The 18,496-nt window shown below is 39.1% G+C and overlaps 1 protein-coding gene across 1 annotated transcript; it reads right to left on the minus strand.

Moving 5' to 3' along the window:
• Positions 1-2,828: 2,828 nt before the first annotated feature.
• On the minus strand, positions 2,829-9,410 carry pi15a (peptidase inhibitor 15a). The gene is made up of 6 exons (XM_040126374.1): positions 9,258-9,410; positions 8,784-9,108; positions 7,717-7,835; positions 5,978-6,110; positions 5,766-5,881; positions 2,829-4,586 (listed from the first exon to the last, which is right to left on the minus strand). The coding sequence occupies exons 2-6, from the start codon at positions 9,057-9,059 to the stop codon at positions 4,451-4,453; spliced, it is 780 nt and encodes a 259-aa protein (XP_039982308.1). The 5' UTR covers positions 9,060-9,108; positions 9,258-9,410; the 3' UTR covers positions 2,829-4,450.
• Between the last annotated feature and the right edge of the window lie 9,086 nt (positions 9,411-18,496).

An 18,496-nucleotide genomic window follows, 5' to 3' on the forward strand; every position in this document is an offset into this window, starting at 1 on the left:
AGTTAGATGGGATTAATAAGTTTTTTTCATTGTTGTTGCTGTTGTTCAATGAGGACCTGAGACCTGAAAGGGTTTGAAGTGTTAGTCAATGTGTAAGTATCTGAAAGGACTTGAAATATCCGTTGTGGACATTAGTGAATGTAATTATCAAAATGTCTGGTGACATGTAAGTGGTGAAAACAGAGATTAAAGCAGTTGAACTGTCAGTTGAATAGAAAGAGATTAAAGCAGTTGAAGTATCAGTTGATGCATTACACCGTGGTCACCAGTGTTTTTCCAATATATTACCCAATGACCCAATATATAATCATTGTAGTTACAGTAGTAAAATGGAAGAAATTGGTTAATTCAGTTTGAGGACAGAGCACGAGTAAAATGCAAAATATTACACAGTCTGTGTAGACAGTTGGATTGATTAAAATAGGACAATATCTGTTCCATCAGACACATTTAAGGACTGAAAAATGTGACTGAAACACTTTCTGTGTAGACATGCCGCAAGGGATGAAAGCAGTTGAATTGTCAGTTGACTAGAAAGTAATTAAAGCACTTGAATAAAATTCCGGTTTAAGTGGAAGAGTTGAAGACAGTTTGAATGTGTGAACTGAAAGCAATTGAAGTAGATTGTGTATGAACAGTTTTGTGAGTTAGAGTAGTTAAAGTCGAATGTAAATAGCTAAAATTTTAAGTGAAGTATAAGATCTGAAAGTAGTTGAAATGTCAGTTGAAGAATAAAAATAAGTTCAAGAGTCAGTTGGTATATAACAGGTGAAAGTAGTCGAAATGAGAAAGTATAATGAAAGTGTGCAAATGAAATGTCATTTAAAGCTATAGAATGTAAATTTTTTCTAATATTTTCTACAAAACATATCTTAACATGGGGAAGTGCTCCACATTAAGTGGTTTGCTTTTGAGGCTCATGCTAACGCTAGCTTGATTTCCAGAAATTGCCCATTGTAGCTTTAAAGAATAAAAAAAAGTTCAACTGTCAAGTGGTATACAGGCTAACAGGTGAGAATATCTGAAGCGTCAGAGAAAGTGTTGAAAACAGTTTAAATGTCATTTAAAGTGTAAATTAATGAGGCAGTTGAATCTCCTGTGAAGCTTAGTAGGTAAATCCCACAGTGACCCAGACAATGTCACCCTCTCGAGTTCTGAACACTGTGCTCAATACACACCAATTTTAAAATCTGAGAAGCTCTGAAAAGTTCATAAAACCTAACCTGCAATGACAGAACCAATATAAAAAGTATGAAAAAAGTTGAACTAATAAGATAAAATCCAAAGAGAGGTGACTGTTTCAAATTTTGAATGAGTTTTTGGGTCAAAGTACGAATGAGTATAAAGAGGTTTAATAGGAGTTGAAAAGTCACAAAGATGCTATTCATTACAATGGATGACAAAGTTGAATATTTCAAAAATTATGAATGATATGAAAAGTTTGATAAGAAGTTCACTAGTCCAAAGGAGGCTGAACACAAGAATATGGGTGTGCATCACTGATGGTGTAATGTATAATGTTATTCCTTTTCAATTACACTCCATTTGCAGGTGTTTTTCTGTCCATATCCTTGAACCATCAGAGGCTGCTTTGATCCTGACCCAAATGCATATCCTTAACCTTTTCTCTACCTCTACCACTGATGGATAAGCCAGGTAAATGTTGACAGCAAGTTGTCTAACTTATCATTGCATCCTGTATCTCATCCCGCTTGTGTGCCTGATGTGCCTTTTAAACATCCACCAATCATTTGTTTGGCTTGGGGCTTGGCATTTGCTACAGAAGGATTTTTCCAATGCATAATAATGTGTTCCTCGAAAAGTCTCCGCTTGTTGGTTACAGGGCTGTCTGGGTCACTGTGGGATTTACCTACTAACTGTTAGGACTGGCTGTGTAGATTAAGCTACTCAATAAAGTACAGGAATTGATTCAAAACTCTCACACTATGCAAAGTTTAGCATGAAAATGTGAGCAATGGAACTCCTGCCTGCCAAAGTGCATTGCAGTACAGCAAAGCATTTCAGTTTGGAAAGATGTTTTCTCTAACTCTTTTTCTTTTTAACTTGAACTAACAGAGATGTTCATCTTACATATAAAACATGTTGCATTCTTGTTTTTTTGTTAATTTGTTTGCCTCATAATCTGTTGATCTCATGCATTAACTACAATGCAGGCTGGCCCAGACCCATATGCTGCAATCCCCGCTGGATAAAAGTGCAAAAACTGCAGCATCTGCCCAGCACATCAGAGCATTTATGGCTTTCCACCTCTGTTTGTCTCTACTTCTTATTAACTTTCTGCTACTTTCTCCGTTATCATCTATACAAAATGTTAGAGCTGTACAGCAGGAAAATGTCATATTATTTTAGACTGTCTGTCTCTCTCCGGGGCTTTAATTTTGTCTGGAAGTGACACACATTCTCCCCTTTCTGCTTCCAGCATTCCACTGTGCTCCCTGTCTCTCCTTCTCAGTGAGGTCAATGGTTTCATTGGACAAACTCGAACAAGAGGGTGCCCTGAAACCCTATCAGTGTTCTGTTCATATGTGTAGATATGGATGGACGGGGCCAAAGTCAACCCTCGCTTACTAGGAATCAGTTGTAGCCCTGGCATGTTTTCTCTTCCCCCTCTCATATGCAGGATGTAGGACTTTACAATGGCACTGGTTAATTGAAGATGAAACCTCTAATCAATATCAGACACAAGGAAGAGTTCTGAAAACTCAGACAACACAGCACACACAGTGGACAATGATAGTGTTTTGGCCATAGGTAAATGTGGGTTGATTTGTACAAAAAAAAGAACACAATCAAAATAGACCATTTTATTTTGCAAAACACAAAAAGAAAAACGCAGTTCACTGCATAAATAGCTTGTTGTGGATGTTGATTTAAATGATATCAGTGTGGAACTTGTAATTTCTTGTTTTGTAATGCATAATTTCCCGCTAAAGTTTTTTTTTTTTTAAACAAAGTCAACATTTTTGTGTCTTCTTGAATATATTTTCATTACACTGCAGATATGTACTTAAGTCCGTCTCAGTGATGGATAGTACTGAGAAACTGTTCTGATTTGAAAAGGAATTCTGATCCATTTGCCAGGTCAAAGGGGTTGAAGCAATTACTTGCCAATACAGTATTGTGCTAGTGCTTAGTTCATATAAATCTACCAAGTTCATTTACATTATAAATGGTAAATTTCCTTCACCATCATAAAAGTTGACATGCAAATGAACCATATAAAGTACCTTTAAGTTGTATAGATATATGTACAATTCTTTTACATAACAATAAAAAATTACTATCAATTAAATACTTTCCCATATAAAAATGAATAACTTATAGAATACTTGAAGTTTAAGGATAGTCAATGTGTAATGATTATCTACATGTACAAAAAAATAATAATTTCCTGGTATTTTGGAAATTTACAAACAATTAAGGTGCACTTGAGTGCCAAAGTCCAAAACCTTAGCTACAACATCAGTGAAAATATCATTACAACATACGAACACTGCATTTGTCCAATGTCCCAAGACATTTATATATATTGATATATGGTATACCAATATACTCCATAACAAATGTGATTATAGAACAGATATGTGGGTCACATTTATTGTATGTGCGCTCTCTAGCATAAATATTATGTGAAATGAAATCTGTGAAATCCCCCAAAGGATAAAATGTTTGTAATGAAACACAACCTAGTCAGTGCAGATTAAAACTACAAATGCACTGTGTAAATGAAGAAACAAACTTTTGACAACAGAAGTGTATGTGAAATGAAGACATCTCTGTCTTATTAATGTAAATTCCTTTTGTATATGGCTGTTATACACTTTTTGGTTACAGTAAGTGCACTTTTGTCAACAAATATTTTGCCAATTTGTTCCAAGATAGAAATGGAAATTGAAAAAGACTTGAGTATGAAGTTTGTAACCTACTGCAAGGATCTACAGCAGATAAGAAGCTGACACCGCCAGTGTAGGTTTTCCCTCTGAGGTCAAAAGCTTTGATCTTTATATCACAACATTCCTCTGAGGGCAGAGCACACAACATGAAGGTGTGATGCCCATAGCACCAAAGTGAGCAGGTTTGAGCAGCTATGATGGTGTTATCTCCTTAATTACCACACTGTCAGTGGTAAACAAATATAGTAAAAACAAAAGTATATGCAGCACCACATACAGTATATACTGTGTTTAAGGACCCATTTTACATATAAATTATATTCATCAATTAAAATAGTAACAAATTAATTTACAGTTTATTTACAAGTCATCAACACTAAATTGTCTGCTGCCTTCAAATGTATGTTTGTGTCTTTAAATAAGCCCATATATACAAAATAGTGTGGTCCATGACTGTTGTGCAAATCCTTACGGGATTAAAATAATGTCTCTGTGGTACTATAGGTTGTCAGCTTATGTCAGGAGGAAACCTGTGTTTATTTGAACCAGTGCAGGTAGTTTGTCTTGAGAGCAGGGAAGCACATGTTGTTGCTGCAGGAGCCCCCGTAGCTGGGAGGACAGGCAGAGCAGGGCACGCCTACTTTGTATGGAGCTTCTCCAATCCAGTTACCCCTGAAAGACAGAAACATGTAGTATCAGTGGACCTGGGAGTGATCACAGAGCTGATTTTTAAAAGTAAAACCTGAACTTGAATTGGTATATCTTTCTTGTAAAGTAATAGTAAAAACACCGAAAATGGACTGATGATAAGATATTGGGAAAGGCTTAATGTGGTCACATATTCATCAGGCCACATAAACAACAAAACTGTTTATTTTCAGAGAGGTAAAATATTGAGCATGAAAGTTTGTTTTTGAGCTTGGGATAGCAGTTTACCAAACAGTTTCATCTCAGTGACCATTTAGTAGCTGTTCTGGAGCAATTATATTACATTATCATCTTTGGCAGAGAGAGTTTTCCCAGTTTGCCCAGATGTCCTCGAAGCAATCAGAAGAAATTGAAATTTGAACTACACTTCCATGACAACTGGGCATACCCTATCTAATGATGAAGATCATGTGATACGATCATAAACTCCGGACCAGCTGCTAAATGAACCTTGAGGTGAGACGTTTCGTCAAGAGCAAAATATTACTTAGCAATCTGTACATTGTGAGCAAATGAGAAATCCGATTTCAATGTGTGTATTAAAGACACATTGTGCCATAAAATGTAAATAGCAACTGAATTACATAAAATTATATCATAACACTTTCCTGAGTCACGTTATTGCCAGCCGGTATCATTCACAGAACTGCCTTTTGCAGATGGTGACAACAGTGACTTCTGCAGAACAGAAAGCAGGATTGTGTCCAAACCCACAACTGTGTGTCTCAAAGAATGGAGGTCACATTTCCAATTAGCAAACTAAAATAGGTCATCGGTGTCCTGAGCCTGTTACTCTTACATATGTCTCAAACCGTTGGGATTAGGGAACCTAGGTCACAAGTCAGTCACAAGTCTAAATGGGCTTTGATTCCTGGATTTTTTTTTCCGAGAATTTGTCTTCTGCTTTGTGGGTCTCCAGAGCTTTGGTAATGCAGTACCGGTTCACAGACTTGTATTGGGGTTGTCTGAATCACTCAGCAACATGGGTGGCATTTCACAACTCAGCACAGAACAGAGTTAACTGTGTCGGGCTTAAAGCATGTCGTCACCCCATCGTCATCAGGTTAACAGGTTCACCAGAATTAACAGGCCTCCTTACTGCATGTAATTAGCACCTTATCAGATTACCTGAAGTATACTTACTTAGGTGAATAGTTGCAAACTAAGTATGTTGCCCGCTTCCATACCGCACCCCATACATTAATATTGTGGCATGTGTGGACAGCACAGCCAACTTTATTGGATGTTGCCCACACCATCTGCAAAACAGAAACATCAACTATCAGTTAATGGCACTTTTACACCAGACAGACATTAGACAGTATTACATTTAATACTGATTGTTGTCTGTGTACCTGTGTATAATGTGTACACATGGGTCCATAGCATCTGAGAGGGCATCGAGGGTTGCAGTCTTGGGGATATGGAAAAGAGTAATCTTTGACCTCATCGTACCATGGTTTCACCAGCTGAAGAATGGATCGATAGCTGTGAACAAAGACAGGCATATTCAATAAGCGACATTGCATATATCACAACTGATAGTGAGCAACAGCTAACATTATTCTCACTAATACAGAATGACCTTGTCAGTGGTCATTATATTTAAGAAAAAATGACTGAGATGGCAACTTAGGTGCTGTGCAGGTGTATTCAGGGGTGATGGAACACGAAAACCTTGAAGACAATGACTTGCATCAGTAATTTTGGCTAAGGCAAAATTAAAACAGTGGTTAGCATAGTAGGAAACCCCTGATTTTGAATCTTGCCTCTGTTCTCCCTGTTCCTATGTTTTCCTATGGTCCTGAAGTTTGCTGTTTTTTTTCCAGATGTTTGTGCATTCCCTCTCTGTGCTTGAGTTTCCTTCCTATCATTTTTTTTTCCTATTTTTTATGGATTTAAATAGACTTTTTTTTAATTTCCTTTCTTATTTCATCCAAGTCATTTCTTGGACGTGCAGCTTCAGTGAAAAGGAGATGCCAAAACGTTTACAAAATGCAGTCACAGTGTGGACTTGGCCCTCAAAGACTATGTTACCATGAATGGTTTTGGTTCTCGTGTTTAAAACATCTGCTACATTTTTCAAGCTTGTTGGACCAAAATAACCATAAAACAACCCAAATTCAGCAACAGACTTGCCACTGTCTGCAGTATCAAATCACATGAGACTGTAAGAAACATGGCCACGTTTTGAAATGTCAACAGGGTAATTCTGAAGATGCTAAAGAGAGTCAGAGTTTGTTGTAAAACAGCCACAATTTTAATATTTGGAAATTCCCCTATGTTTAGTTTTTTTTTTTCCAGCTATAACAGCATGCTCTGCACTGAAAAATGCTGACTTGCAGAGTTATATCCATTTTCTTGTTGAGAATGGTCTGACAGCACCAAACGGCTCCAGCCCCCCATGACTGTGAATGTGAATAGTTTGGAACAAAATTTATTTATGATGTTTAGTTTACCTGCTTAGACTTATTCCAGGTCAAACTGTCTTGAACTTTTTGGTTGTATCATGGCACAGGCCTTCTGAAAAATCTACATCCATCTGTGCACATATTCATTTTATGTGGCATGAGAGTATTTCACCAGATACTTATCAAAGGTCTGAACCCTAGCAAGTGTCATACTAAACCAGATAAACATTTTTTTATTAAATAAATCTGTTTTTGAATTATTTTCTGTGCAAGTGAACAGAATCGTTTACTATGTAGGTCTAGTGTTTTTTTTAGAAAATAACTTTACTGTAAAACTCTCTCAGTGAGTCACAAGGAACAGTCAGAATAAGCTGTTCCCCATTGAGTCTCATGTTGTTCCTTAATATTAGGAACACGTGAAGGTGCTCTGTGTTTCCAGATGAAAAGTCAAGACCCACTAAAGGGATGCGCCTTTGTCCTCATGGTTCATGGCTGAAAACACAGCTTTTGCTTATTTGTAGGGTCACAGGAGCATTCCTCAAGCAGTCACTGGGTCACAGTGCAAAAACCTTTAGGAGAAAGAAGAAGGGGGCTGCAAGGCAACGACCATGACTGTTGAGAGAAAGGCATCCGAGAGAAGCAGCAGATGTCGGGGAGGGGGAGGGGTGTCAAAGGTCACTCACCGTCCTGTCCTGACGGAGAGATTTTGACCCAGGAACCTGAGGAGGTGAGGTGGCCCATGCTCCCACAGGCAGGCATGAGCCCAGTCCTCGGCTGTCTTAGCCAGAGTGTCATCCCACACCTAAACACACAGAGAGACATGGTGGGATCATGGAAAGCCATTACATAACTGATGAAAAAAAATCAACACTGGATCTTATTCAGCAGCAAGATGTGAGATAAGAGTCGACACTTTCTGAGTTCATAGCACTGTTACAGGTGTTACCGTGGCAAGATGCACAAGTCATTCATCAAATCATTTACGTAAGAGGAGAAAGTTGCCTAGTGCCCCATATACTATAACTCTTTAATAAATCTTTACTCTGATGAAAGAGGGTTGAATAGCTTCACAACATAGTGGTTTAGAGAATGACAGATATCCAAACATGTAAACAGTCACACTTATGTACACATGGTGGTGCCCTGGAGCCCTAATGTTGTCCTCTGATGATTTCATTCTACAGAAGCTTCATCAGAGGAAGTGACACCTGAAATGCATTTTATTGTTGATACAACAACAGAGCTGGAATTGATGCCAAATTTAAACTGAAATATGTGAGCCTCAGTTGCTTTGTTGTCAGCAGAAATTCTGAGAAAGTCTGATTTAGCAGCTTTGGGACTTGCAACTATTTAAATCTTTTCAATCATGTCTAACAGGTCTAAAACTAACTAACATCGTTCTCCCATACTACACTGCCAGCAGTCTACTGGTACCACACATGACCCCTCTCCCTCTGGAAGTGACTACTTTGGTGGTCTACTGCAGTGCAATCTGCCGAACAGCTGAATGTGCCAAATAAAACTTAAAGACATTTGTCACTTTACTTTCTTAGAAAACAACAAGTCAGGTGAGTACTTTCTGTTAGTCCCCATGAGAAATCATTTATATATCTTTTACTCCATTCATGCAGTTTGGTCATTCATGATAATGCAAATAGAGGGCATACAGCCTACAGTATATGGAACCATAACCATGCACTGATTGAAAAAACATGTACCTTGATAAAAATGAATGAAAGCTTTCACTTACCATGTATTCCATATTGGATGCTGGGGGAAAGACTTTCCCTCTTACTTTGTTATGGTAATCGAGAATGGCAAGCATGTCATTCTGACTGATATAACGCTTCCTCCTGGTTTTGGAAATAGTCGTGGTGTCTGTTCCATAGCTCTGCGCTGCACCAAGATCGGTGAAGTTGGCGGCTGGCAAGGACGTGGACACAGTAGGGATACTCGTTCCCAGTGCACATGCTCCGCAAGATACGCACAGAAATACTACCTCTATGACAAATAACTGAGGTTTCATTTTTGTCTTTAGGAAACTGCAGTCAAAATATCCCGCGTCCTGGAATGCTCTGAAAAGAAACCCAGAAGACAAACTTATAGTGTTGTTGTAGTGCGCAAAAATAAGTTCAGTCATGGTTAAACCAAGCTGCAAAACTCCCTTGCTTTACAATACAGGACAGAAATACCAGTGACATTCCTTCACACAATCTGGTCCTACCTTTTCTTGCGCGGCGATACGTTGTGCCAGCGTTGCCAAGGCTGTATCACCTCTAAAGCTTAGATTGGAGAGAGGGAGGGCTGCCTGGCTACAAGTGAGGAGTTTTTGCGCTTTGCAAACTTTGTGAGGGCTCCAGGAGAAGTCCGTCTTTGCGGGTTTATATAATGCAGAGGGCGATGCAGGAAATGTGCCTGCCTCGGAGGTAGACGCACAGCCCCCTCCATGTCACCTGAAAAACAGCATCATTTGGAAACGTTGTGTTTAGTTTCCCCGAACCCGTTCCCGACAGATGTTGCCTAATTTCATCAAGACATCTGCTTTAGGTTTGTGCAGCTGCAGGACGTGAGAGGACAACATTTGATTAACAAGTACACTGGGGAGGATGGAGCATATTAAATGACTATTATTACGTTTTTCTGGCATCTCAAAAGCAAAAGATAATTATGATACAAATCTTTATCATGTATGTTGTTGGTGTGATGTATATGGAATCTAATATGGATGTAATTTATGATAATATTTGAAATTGGATCTTTTTAAACATGGACCCACAATCTGAAATAAAATTGATTGAATTAACTTAATTGGAGTGTTAATAGATCTTAACAATCTGTCACATCAGCTCCATGTACACGTGATAAAATTTACACTTGCCACATACTCCACTGGTCAGTGGTAAGGACAGCCACATAAACTCAAGGTTGGGAGGAAAGCCAGCCAGGCTGTTATGAGTCAAATCAGTGTGAGAGCTGGGTCCATGTCTCCTATCAGTCTTCTGGTCGTATTTATTATACTGTAAATATTACACTTGTTCAGTGTGTGGCTCCAGCTGTGTGGTTTGCCAGGGAAGATGCAGAGAAGAAGGGAAGAGAAAAAAAAAACCTTCTGCAGGTCATAATTTTCATTGGCAGCTGGTGAACAAATTAAAGCAACGTGACGCAGGAACAATTTTCCTCCCCCTTTTTCTTCTCTTTCGCTCTTTCTCTCCTCCTCTCCTGTTGCCAAAAACTGGTGCGTTCCCAAAAATCTTCTTGGAAGTGATGGACTTTTCAGGTGCTGGAACTGGTGGAAGGGATTTATCACTCAGGAGTGGTGCAAAGCAAAGATTTTCTCCTCCATTTCACTCCATCCATACATTTCAGATCCTACTCTCCACTGCTGTCCTTCCTCAGTATACGGAAGGTATCACTGGGATGCAACGTTGTCAGAGTTAGTGGCTTAACCATGACAGATTAGTTGAATATTTCTACTTCCTAGACCTGATCCAATACTTCACTAATAACAGGACACCAAGCAGAAATGTATTTTTCCTGTGGATTTTTAAATTCAACAGGAAATACTTAAAATACTTAAAGGTAATGGTCCACGGGTGGTGGGAGATGTGTTAAATTTTAAAGCCATTTCCTCAGAATTAAACCCAACAACGACATTTATATTCATTGAACATATTCAATATATTTTGAGCTATGACGTGATTTTGTTTCCTTTTTTCATGTTATGACTATAAACCATCCTATCTGCTTAATATTTTGACTCATCCTGTCATCTGGTATCAGTAGTCAGGCCACTCTCCAGCCAAATCGGCCTGCCAGCCAAAGATTCTGATCGACACAGTGCTGGGATCCTATCCCCAGGTTTATACGTGTATTGTAATCCATATCATCGGATTATTTTAGAAGAAAATGTGAAATTTAGCGTACACCTGTTCCAAAGCATTTCACACTTTCTTCATGTTCATTTGGCCATGGCCTTCTGATCCGAGGTTAAACAAAGCAGTCAAATGTTTAGTTTCAATGTGGAGAAGCTGGAACCGGGATTCAATAGTATATTGTACTTCTACAGTATGTCTTGCTCCCTCCGTCTCTCTCTCACACACACAAATACACACACAGTTCCTTCACGTGCAGTCTCCTCAAGGCCCCAGATGATATTCCCTCAGTCTCATAGTGCTGGTCCTTGTTTGCACAGTGAACCCAGTGACTTCGAAAGAGGTTGAAGCATTATTATCACATTATCAGAGGGGTAACTAGGGCATTATTTGGGGCACATGCTGCTCTGAGGGCTCTTGGGTCTGTTTTGGAAAGGCATTCTTTTTAAGACAGAGCCTTTATTTACCTACAATATATTGTTCCAAGTTTCCCCCATGCTTCCCCCCTCTCCAGAGGCCTCTCAAAGCCCAGTGTTGATGCAAGAAAAGAGGAAGAGTCCAAAGGCAGACTTAACAAGTGTTGCATTGGTTATATTTCTAGATGGCAGACAAATTCAAAACTCAAAGCAGAAAGATTTTGAGTAAATAGAATTTACATTGTTTTGACAGATATGGAGTATCATGTACAGTTATGTAAAGAATGTCCAAAACAAACACTTTCTGTTTTTCAGGAAAGTTTTAGCAATCGTGTTATTGGACACTTTTTGACCCAGGTCTGGAGCACAGAGTTCTGACCTGGACAATTCAATAAGCAAAAAAAGCTCCAAAGAATGGCTCCCCACTCTGTCCTCTATTCCAGCAATCACAGCACATGCTGTAGACTCCAACTCAGCTGTGCACTCCACCCAAGGCTATTGTTACTGCGCTGGCAGACTCCACTGTGCATGGGAAAGTCACTAACAGATCGGCAGCTTGCGATTGGATGGATGAAAAAGCGGTCTAATATGACTTGAAAAACCAAAACTTTTGGGAGTGGTTTGAAAGCTGAAATAGTAAGCTATGGATTATGTTGCTCACAGGGCCACCGTGATGGTTTGTATTTGGATAAGCATTTATTCTGTTATTGTATTAATTTGATCTAAAGGAACAGCTCGAGATGTTGGGAAATATACTCCTTAACTTTCTTGCTAAGAGTTAGATTAAGGTGACCAGATTGGGGAACTGGGGACATTTCCAGTTTGGCTAGCAATATATCATTAACATATCCAATGTTTTTATTTATGAAATAAAAAAGCGGGACAGTTCTGGTTTCATGTATTTTGATGATGGTAACTCTTGTACTGCAATAAACTATGGTGATGGCCGACTGATAAAATTGATTACTAACTAAGTAACTTGTTAAACTGTGTCAGAAAATCATATAGTAGCCTACCATGGTGAGTGAAGCTAAGGTAAACTATGGAACACTCAATAAAGAAAATGGTCTTTAATAATAGATAGTACGCTATTAGATAAAATACTTCGTTTAACAGATTCCCATTGCTTGCTTCCTTTTTGTATTTCATTGTTTAGAATAATATACAGTCTCTGTAATAATTTCTTTACCTAAAAATGATACTATGCACTATATTTTTAGATCCCATGGTAGCCTATATCCAAGTATCCAGCTACCTATCACCTGGTAGTACAATTCCTAAGAACCGTAACCCCACCCCTCACTCTAACCCTGGTTATCTCCTGGCTTGAAAAGACATTTGTGGTAATGTTGTGGATTCATTTGACACTTGCTAGTGTCTCGTCGAGTTTTACACATCAGTTTTCTCTAAAACAATGCGAGCAAGTGATAAGTAGTAGAAGAGGAGTTATATGAAGCTGCTGTAGCGAGCAGACAGCCCCCTTTGTTTGCCAAAACAAGCACAACGCGAGACCTCAGCCTGTCTGCTCTGCTGCCTGGTCTTTCTTTCCTGTCTGTTTTTAATTCACAGTTCAAAACAGGGACATTTCCAGGGACAGCTCCAGCCGGGGACAGACCACCAAAAACAGGGACTGTCCTCGGGAACAAAGGGAAAGTCTTGTCACCCTAAATAGTTAAATAAGGAGACTGATGCTACTCTCATGTCTGTATGGAAAATATGAAGCTAGAGCTACTGTAGGAGTCAATTAGCTTAGCAGAAGGGGAAACAGCTGAAAAAAAAGAGAGAAGAGAAAAACTGCCTAGTAGAACCTGTAAAGTTTACTAATTAATATTTTATATCCCGTTTACTTAATCTGTGCAAAAGTGTAAAAATGACAAATTGTGGTTTTATAGGTGGTAGCTTTTTGAGCTAAGCTTGCTGTTTCCTTTTAATGAGAAGCTAAGCCAACTGTCTCCAGGCTGTAGCTTCATATTTTGCATACAGACATGAGAGTTAGGTACGGTAAATATGAAGCAATACTGCCAGCAGCTAGTTAGCTTAGTTTAGGGTTTGTCTGGCTCACTTATATGCCAGACTATTTCTTGTCCAGCTGCAGTCACTTCCTGGAATCTCCTCTGGTTGCCTGGCAACCTCACGGTGATGATAGTATGCTGGGAAAACCCCTGGAAAACCACAAAATGTTGTTTTCACACTTCAGTTTTTGTACAGAATAAACAAATATTAATTAGTGAGCTGCTGGGCAGATCTTGATACCTTCGGACAGAGTTTCAGTAGCTCTTTTCACATCTCCAGTCTTCATGCTAAGCTAAACTAACCAACTGCTGGCAATAGCTTCATATTTACCGTACAGACATGGAATCAACCTCTTACTGTTGGCAAGAAAGCAAATCTAATTTCACAAACTGTCAAACTATTCCTAACATATGCCATGGCAAGAGTAAATAATATAACCTAAATAAACAGTGAGGAGTTTGCTAAGAGAATAGTTGTCACTCCAAAAATATGTTTTATACTCTGTATTGTTTTCTTGAAAAGTAGTTTTATTGAGGTAGTTTTGGGGTTTGGAGGTTGTGATGTCATGAGTTGGTTTATGTTGGCTGGGGGGCAAAAAGAAATAATGACATTTCAAGAGTGGTTTACATTGGTAAGAAGCCCAGTCTCTAACTTCAAGCTGTCCAGGCTGCTTCCACACGCAGCAGCGACATTGTATCAGTGGAATATACAGTGACATAGCAAATACAGTATGTTTCACATAGTCTACTAACTTACAACAGGGTGAAGACTTGTTGACAGTGAAAAAACCTGTGGGTGAGAAAGCTTCAACCCTGTGTCCCCATCAGAGAGTTCAGGAGTGGATTATTACTCCTCCTTTCTCCAATGAGTAAAAAGCACAGTAATTATGTCAATAAATATCTTAGTCCTCTGATCAAAGAGTGTCCTCACTGAGCTTCAATTTAATTCAAAATGAAATTCCGGCTATGTTTATACTGTATGCACCAAGGTGTTAATATAACATCACTGACAAAGTAACATTTTTTTTTCATAGAATCCAACTGAGGCTGGGTACAATGCCAGCTGGTACTGTAACTACAATACTTATTGCCGAAAGACCACTCAATATAACCCAAAGCCACATACCCTCGTAATTACTGACTAACGACATCCACAAACATGACTGTAGAGAACCTATTCCAGACTGGATGTTTTCCCCCGTTGTTGTCTAGATACAAATCTGGCTGTTGTTTGGCAGCTCAGAGGAATCTAAGGTGACTTTGCCCCAACCTCGGTCACAGGAAGGAAAAAGACTGTAAAAACTGTTAAGGCAATATAGAGAGTAAACTGTAAATCACAGTAAGAGCCATTGAGGATCCGGCTCAGCAGAATTTGAAGAACAAATTTCTTACAGATTTAGTGGATAATTCCTTGAAGTAAATGATGAAAGGTTAGAGACATAGACAATAGAAAAACTAGCCAGTTGCTGCACCATCAGCTTTATGCAAGGACCTGTAAAGTGCTTCAAACAATCTTAACAAACATTATGTCGGTAGAACATACACAGTGAAACCCCCCTTTTCCCATAACACTGTTTAAAGTGTGGGAAAAACCTGAGGGATTACTAGAGGGGGGAGTTTTTCTTCAGGAATAAGTCACTCAGCTTGTGTATCTATTTTTGACATGTTACATTCTTTTGCCCCCAGATATTCTCACCCATCTATAAGACATTTACAACTATCTTTGATGCTCAGGCCTTGTAAGACTGGGCAGAGACGGGCTGTGGTCACACACAGACATTTCTCAAGAGGTTCAGATGTCAGCTGAGAGAGACAGGCAAACATCAAAAACCCAGAAGGACCTAAAGTTAGAGCTCAGACATTTTATGATGTATCTACATGACAGCAGGTAACAAAAACTATCACTTGGGACTCAGAAGTGAGCATCCAAACCAAAACAACCTATTCAGAGTTTTGTGAAAAGCTATGCTTTTTTATGCCAGGAGATTATGTATCATTGTCTGAGAGCAGACATTATGGAAAAATGTAGCATTTTTAAAGCAAACAGCCCCCATAAATTTGCCTAAAGGGCCTTAATAATCTCAACATCACAACAGCCTCTGCCCTCATTCCCTTGAATTGAACATGGAAAAAATATGGTATGGATAATCAGGATGAGAACATTATCAGTTGTAAACTTTAATGGAGAATATGATCTGTGAAGACATCAATCAACTTCCAGGTGCCAACAACAGATAGGACCTGAGTCACACAACCACCTCTCAACGATGATGGGGATGTTCTAGCTTTTATTTTTTTATAACATATTTTACAGTCGGACATTATGTGTGAATACTTAAAAGAATAGTTTGGCTTTATGGGAAATGTGCTACTTAGCTTTATACTTAGTATTATCACTGATGCACATGTTAAATATAAACCAGTGTGTTACGGCTCTTGATTGTTACATCAGGTGTTTGTCACTCTGTGACCTGTCTTTTGCAATATGGATCTTTAGTTTGTGTGTTACTTGTTTGGCTGTGAACCATCCAGGTTATCATTGTGTTGTTGGTCAAAATGCACCCCCCCACACACACACACGCACACGCACACACACACACACACACACACACACACACACACACACACACACACACACACACACACACATAAGAATGGTGCATAACTCTTTGCAAGAAAGCAAGAAAGTGCATTTCCTAAAAGGTACAGATATTTCTTTGAATTGTCCTGCGGTCTGCTCTTGCAAAGTTCAGGCGCAAGTTTAGCACTCACGGAAACTAGTAAAATCTCTTTTCTGGAAGTAGATTGGATGTAAATTCTTCTGATAAAGGTAGATTTCCTGTGACATACCGTGGCCAGCTGGAAGTGAAGGTGATTTTAGATGCATGCGGAATGGCCATCAGGCTAGCTGGTTCAGGCTGTGACTAGGTAGGCTTGGAGGCAGTCTAGACAGCAGATGAGCAATGAGCTGGACCCTGGCATACAGGCCCTGTGGCTGCTTCTCCCTTGAGCAGGGCAAGGGCCTCCGGGACCTGTCCCTGACAGAAATAATACATACACTGGACTATCCTGGGGTTAAGACAACCTAGCCTGTGATTACAATACATGATTCTTATTGATGTAGAGAAAATGGGAAACAGATCATAAACTAGCTGTTGCCTAGCATAGCTCATCCCTTTCCTGAAATCATGAGTTGCAAAAATCTGTTTTTCCTGCAATCATAGCTTACCTCAAGATTTATGATTTGACTGAATTTTTCCCCACTAGCCCTGAAGAAGTGTTCATTATCACAAAGTGGAGAAAAAGCTTGAGTCCCAGTCCCTATTTAGGTGGCTCAAGGCTTGATCTTTGCTTACTTGGCACCTGGTAAAGGCTTTTGTCTGGCTGGGAAGCACAGCCACTTGCAGCTGCAACTTGCAACTTTGTGTCCAGAGTGCAGCGGTGACATCTTGTGAGTTGTACCATTCATCGTTAAAGAATATGAAAATTCCTATGTTGGATTATTTTTTATGTCAGCTTTTCTTCCTTGATCCTATTAGGGCCTGTTCAAGCAGCTACCTGCCAGAAAACCATGCAACAAGTACAATAACACAAGCAATACCATTGTTACACTCTCGGTTGTTCCTTTCATGATCTAAGTAGACACCATTGTTAGAGAAATTTTCATCATACAGTAATTAGATTTAAAAGTGGATTTCTGCACTATGGATTTGGCATAATAGATTCAACAAGATGTTACTAAATCTTTATTCAGCTTTATTTTGTTAAGTATGTTATAAGTTTATTGAACATGCCCAACCTAGCTGGGACATTTTCCAGCCCTGAACTTGTTTCAAAATATTGTTCAGTGTGACCGAAATAAATGTGTTTCTTCCAATATTTACTATTGCTTGGTGTGATGCTTTGTGCCGATCTTTTCCATTAGCTAGGGAGCAGATGAGGCCACAAACAATTAGACCTGAAACTGAGTAAAAGCTAAAAGTTTTATTCTGATTATTTCCTCTGTTTCTCCCATTCTACAATAGTTGTTGTTTGCTCTCTTAATTTTGGCCTGAGGATGACAGAAATCTGGATATCAAGCCACAAAGTCCAAAGAGAATTAAGGGGGCTGTGTACTAAAAGAACTTTAACACTGGAATTCAAACAGTTTCTCAGCTTCTTACATTTGATTTGTGAGTAATATGATATCATAAAAGAAGGTCAAGATGTTCTGTGTCAAACTGACTTGCGTATTTATCTCACTTGAGTTTGGGTCAATGACGTCTGCCATATTCATGATGACATCAGTGTTTGTGTTGGATCCAGCTTATCAGAAGAGCCTGGGCTTTCTTGTGGTCTGTGCTCCATGGATTTTAAGTTACGATGAAACAAAGTCTCTGTAGACTGCTGGGAGTCCCCTCTTTTAGCCTCGTCTTCGTCATCCCTGTTGTGCAGTTTCAAGGTTTTCCCAAGTTATCCCAAGTGCACTTGATTGGACTGGTCAAAGTGTCTCATAATTTATTGAATATTTTCCAAATACTGCCCAAGAAACCACTTATTGTTTGGGGTCACGGCTAGAGTATTACTGACGTAATTTTTTTGTTTATTTGATCTATCAAAGTGATTGAAAATAAATAGTTGAGGGGTTTAGTGTTGACTTGAGACTCAATAATAACTCTTGGTCCTCCTCTCACTCGGCTTGTTTTGGTCCAAACAAGGTGACCTCATATGTTTTGCACTGCACCCACTTTTTGGGAGGCTTGAACCGCTGTAGCAGGTGGCATTCCTCGTGAGAGTTTACGGCTTGGTTCTTCTGGTTCAGTGCAAACAAACCAAGTTTTATGGAGCAAATACTGAGAGGTCATGCTCCCTGCAGTTTGATTGTACCATGACAGAGAAAATGGTTTCATTTAGCCTGTGGTACCTTTCCAGAAATTCCAAACTACGGTTTTCCCTGCATTTTAACTCTATAACATCGAGAAAAACACTCATGTCTGTTCACATTTGTCCCTGATTGCTGCTACATTTTAACTCAGTGAAATTATGGGGCTTTTTCATGTTGCATTACTTACATTAATACGTAACTTTCTTGGATGGTTGGCCCTTTGAACTTTGCTGATCCCATGACCTTTTCTCTAGTTCTCAAAATACATTCGCAATGTTCATCATGATTAAGCCACATGT

Source organism: Xiphias gladius, chromosome 5 (genome assembly GCF_016859285.1).
Source record: "Xiphias gladius isolate SHS-SW01 ecotype Sanya breed wild chromosome 5, ASM1685928v1, whole genome shotgun sequence".
NCBI lineage: Eukaryota > Metazoa > Chordata > Actinopteri > Istiophoriformes > Xiphiidae > Xiphias > Xiphias gladius.

Excerpts from the sequence above, each read along its gene's own strand:
- pi15a (XM_040126374.1), bottom strand. The coding sequence starts at position 9,059 with ATGAAACCTCAGTTATTTGTCATAGAGGTAGTATTTCTGTGCGTATCT. Across the intron at positions 6,111-7,716 it reads CTCTCCGTCAGGACAGGACG|CTATCGATCCATTCTTCAGC; the intron begins GTGAGTGACCTT and ends CTTTGTTCACAG. Across the intron at positions 4,587-5,765 it reads GTTTGCAACTATTCACCTAA|GGGTAACTGGATTGGAGAAG; the intron begins GTAAGTATACTT and ends TCTGTCTTTCAG.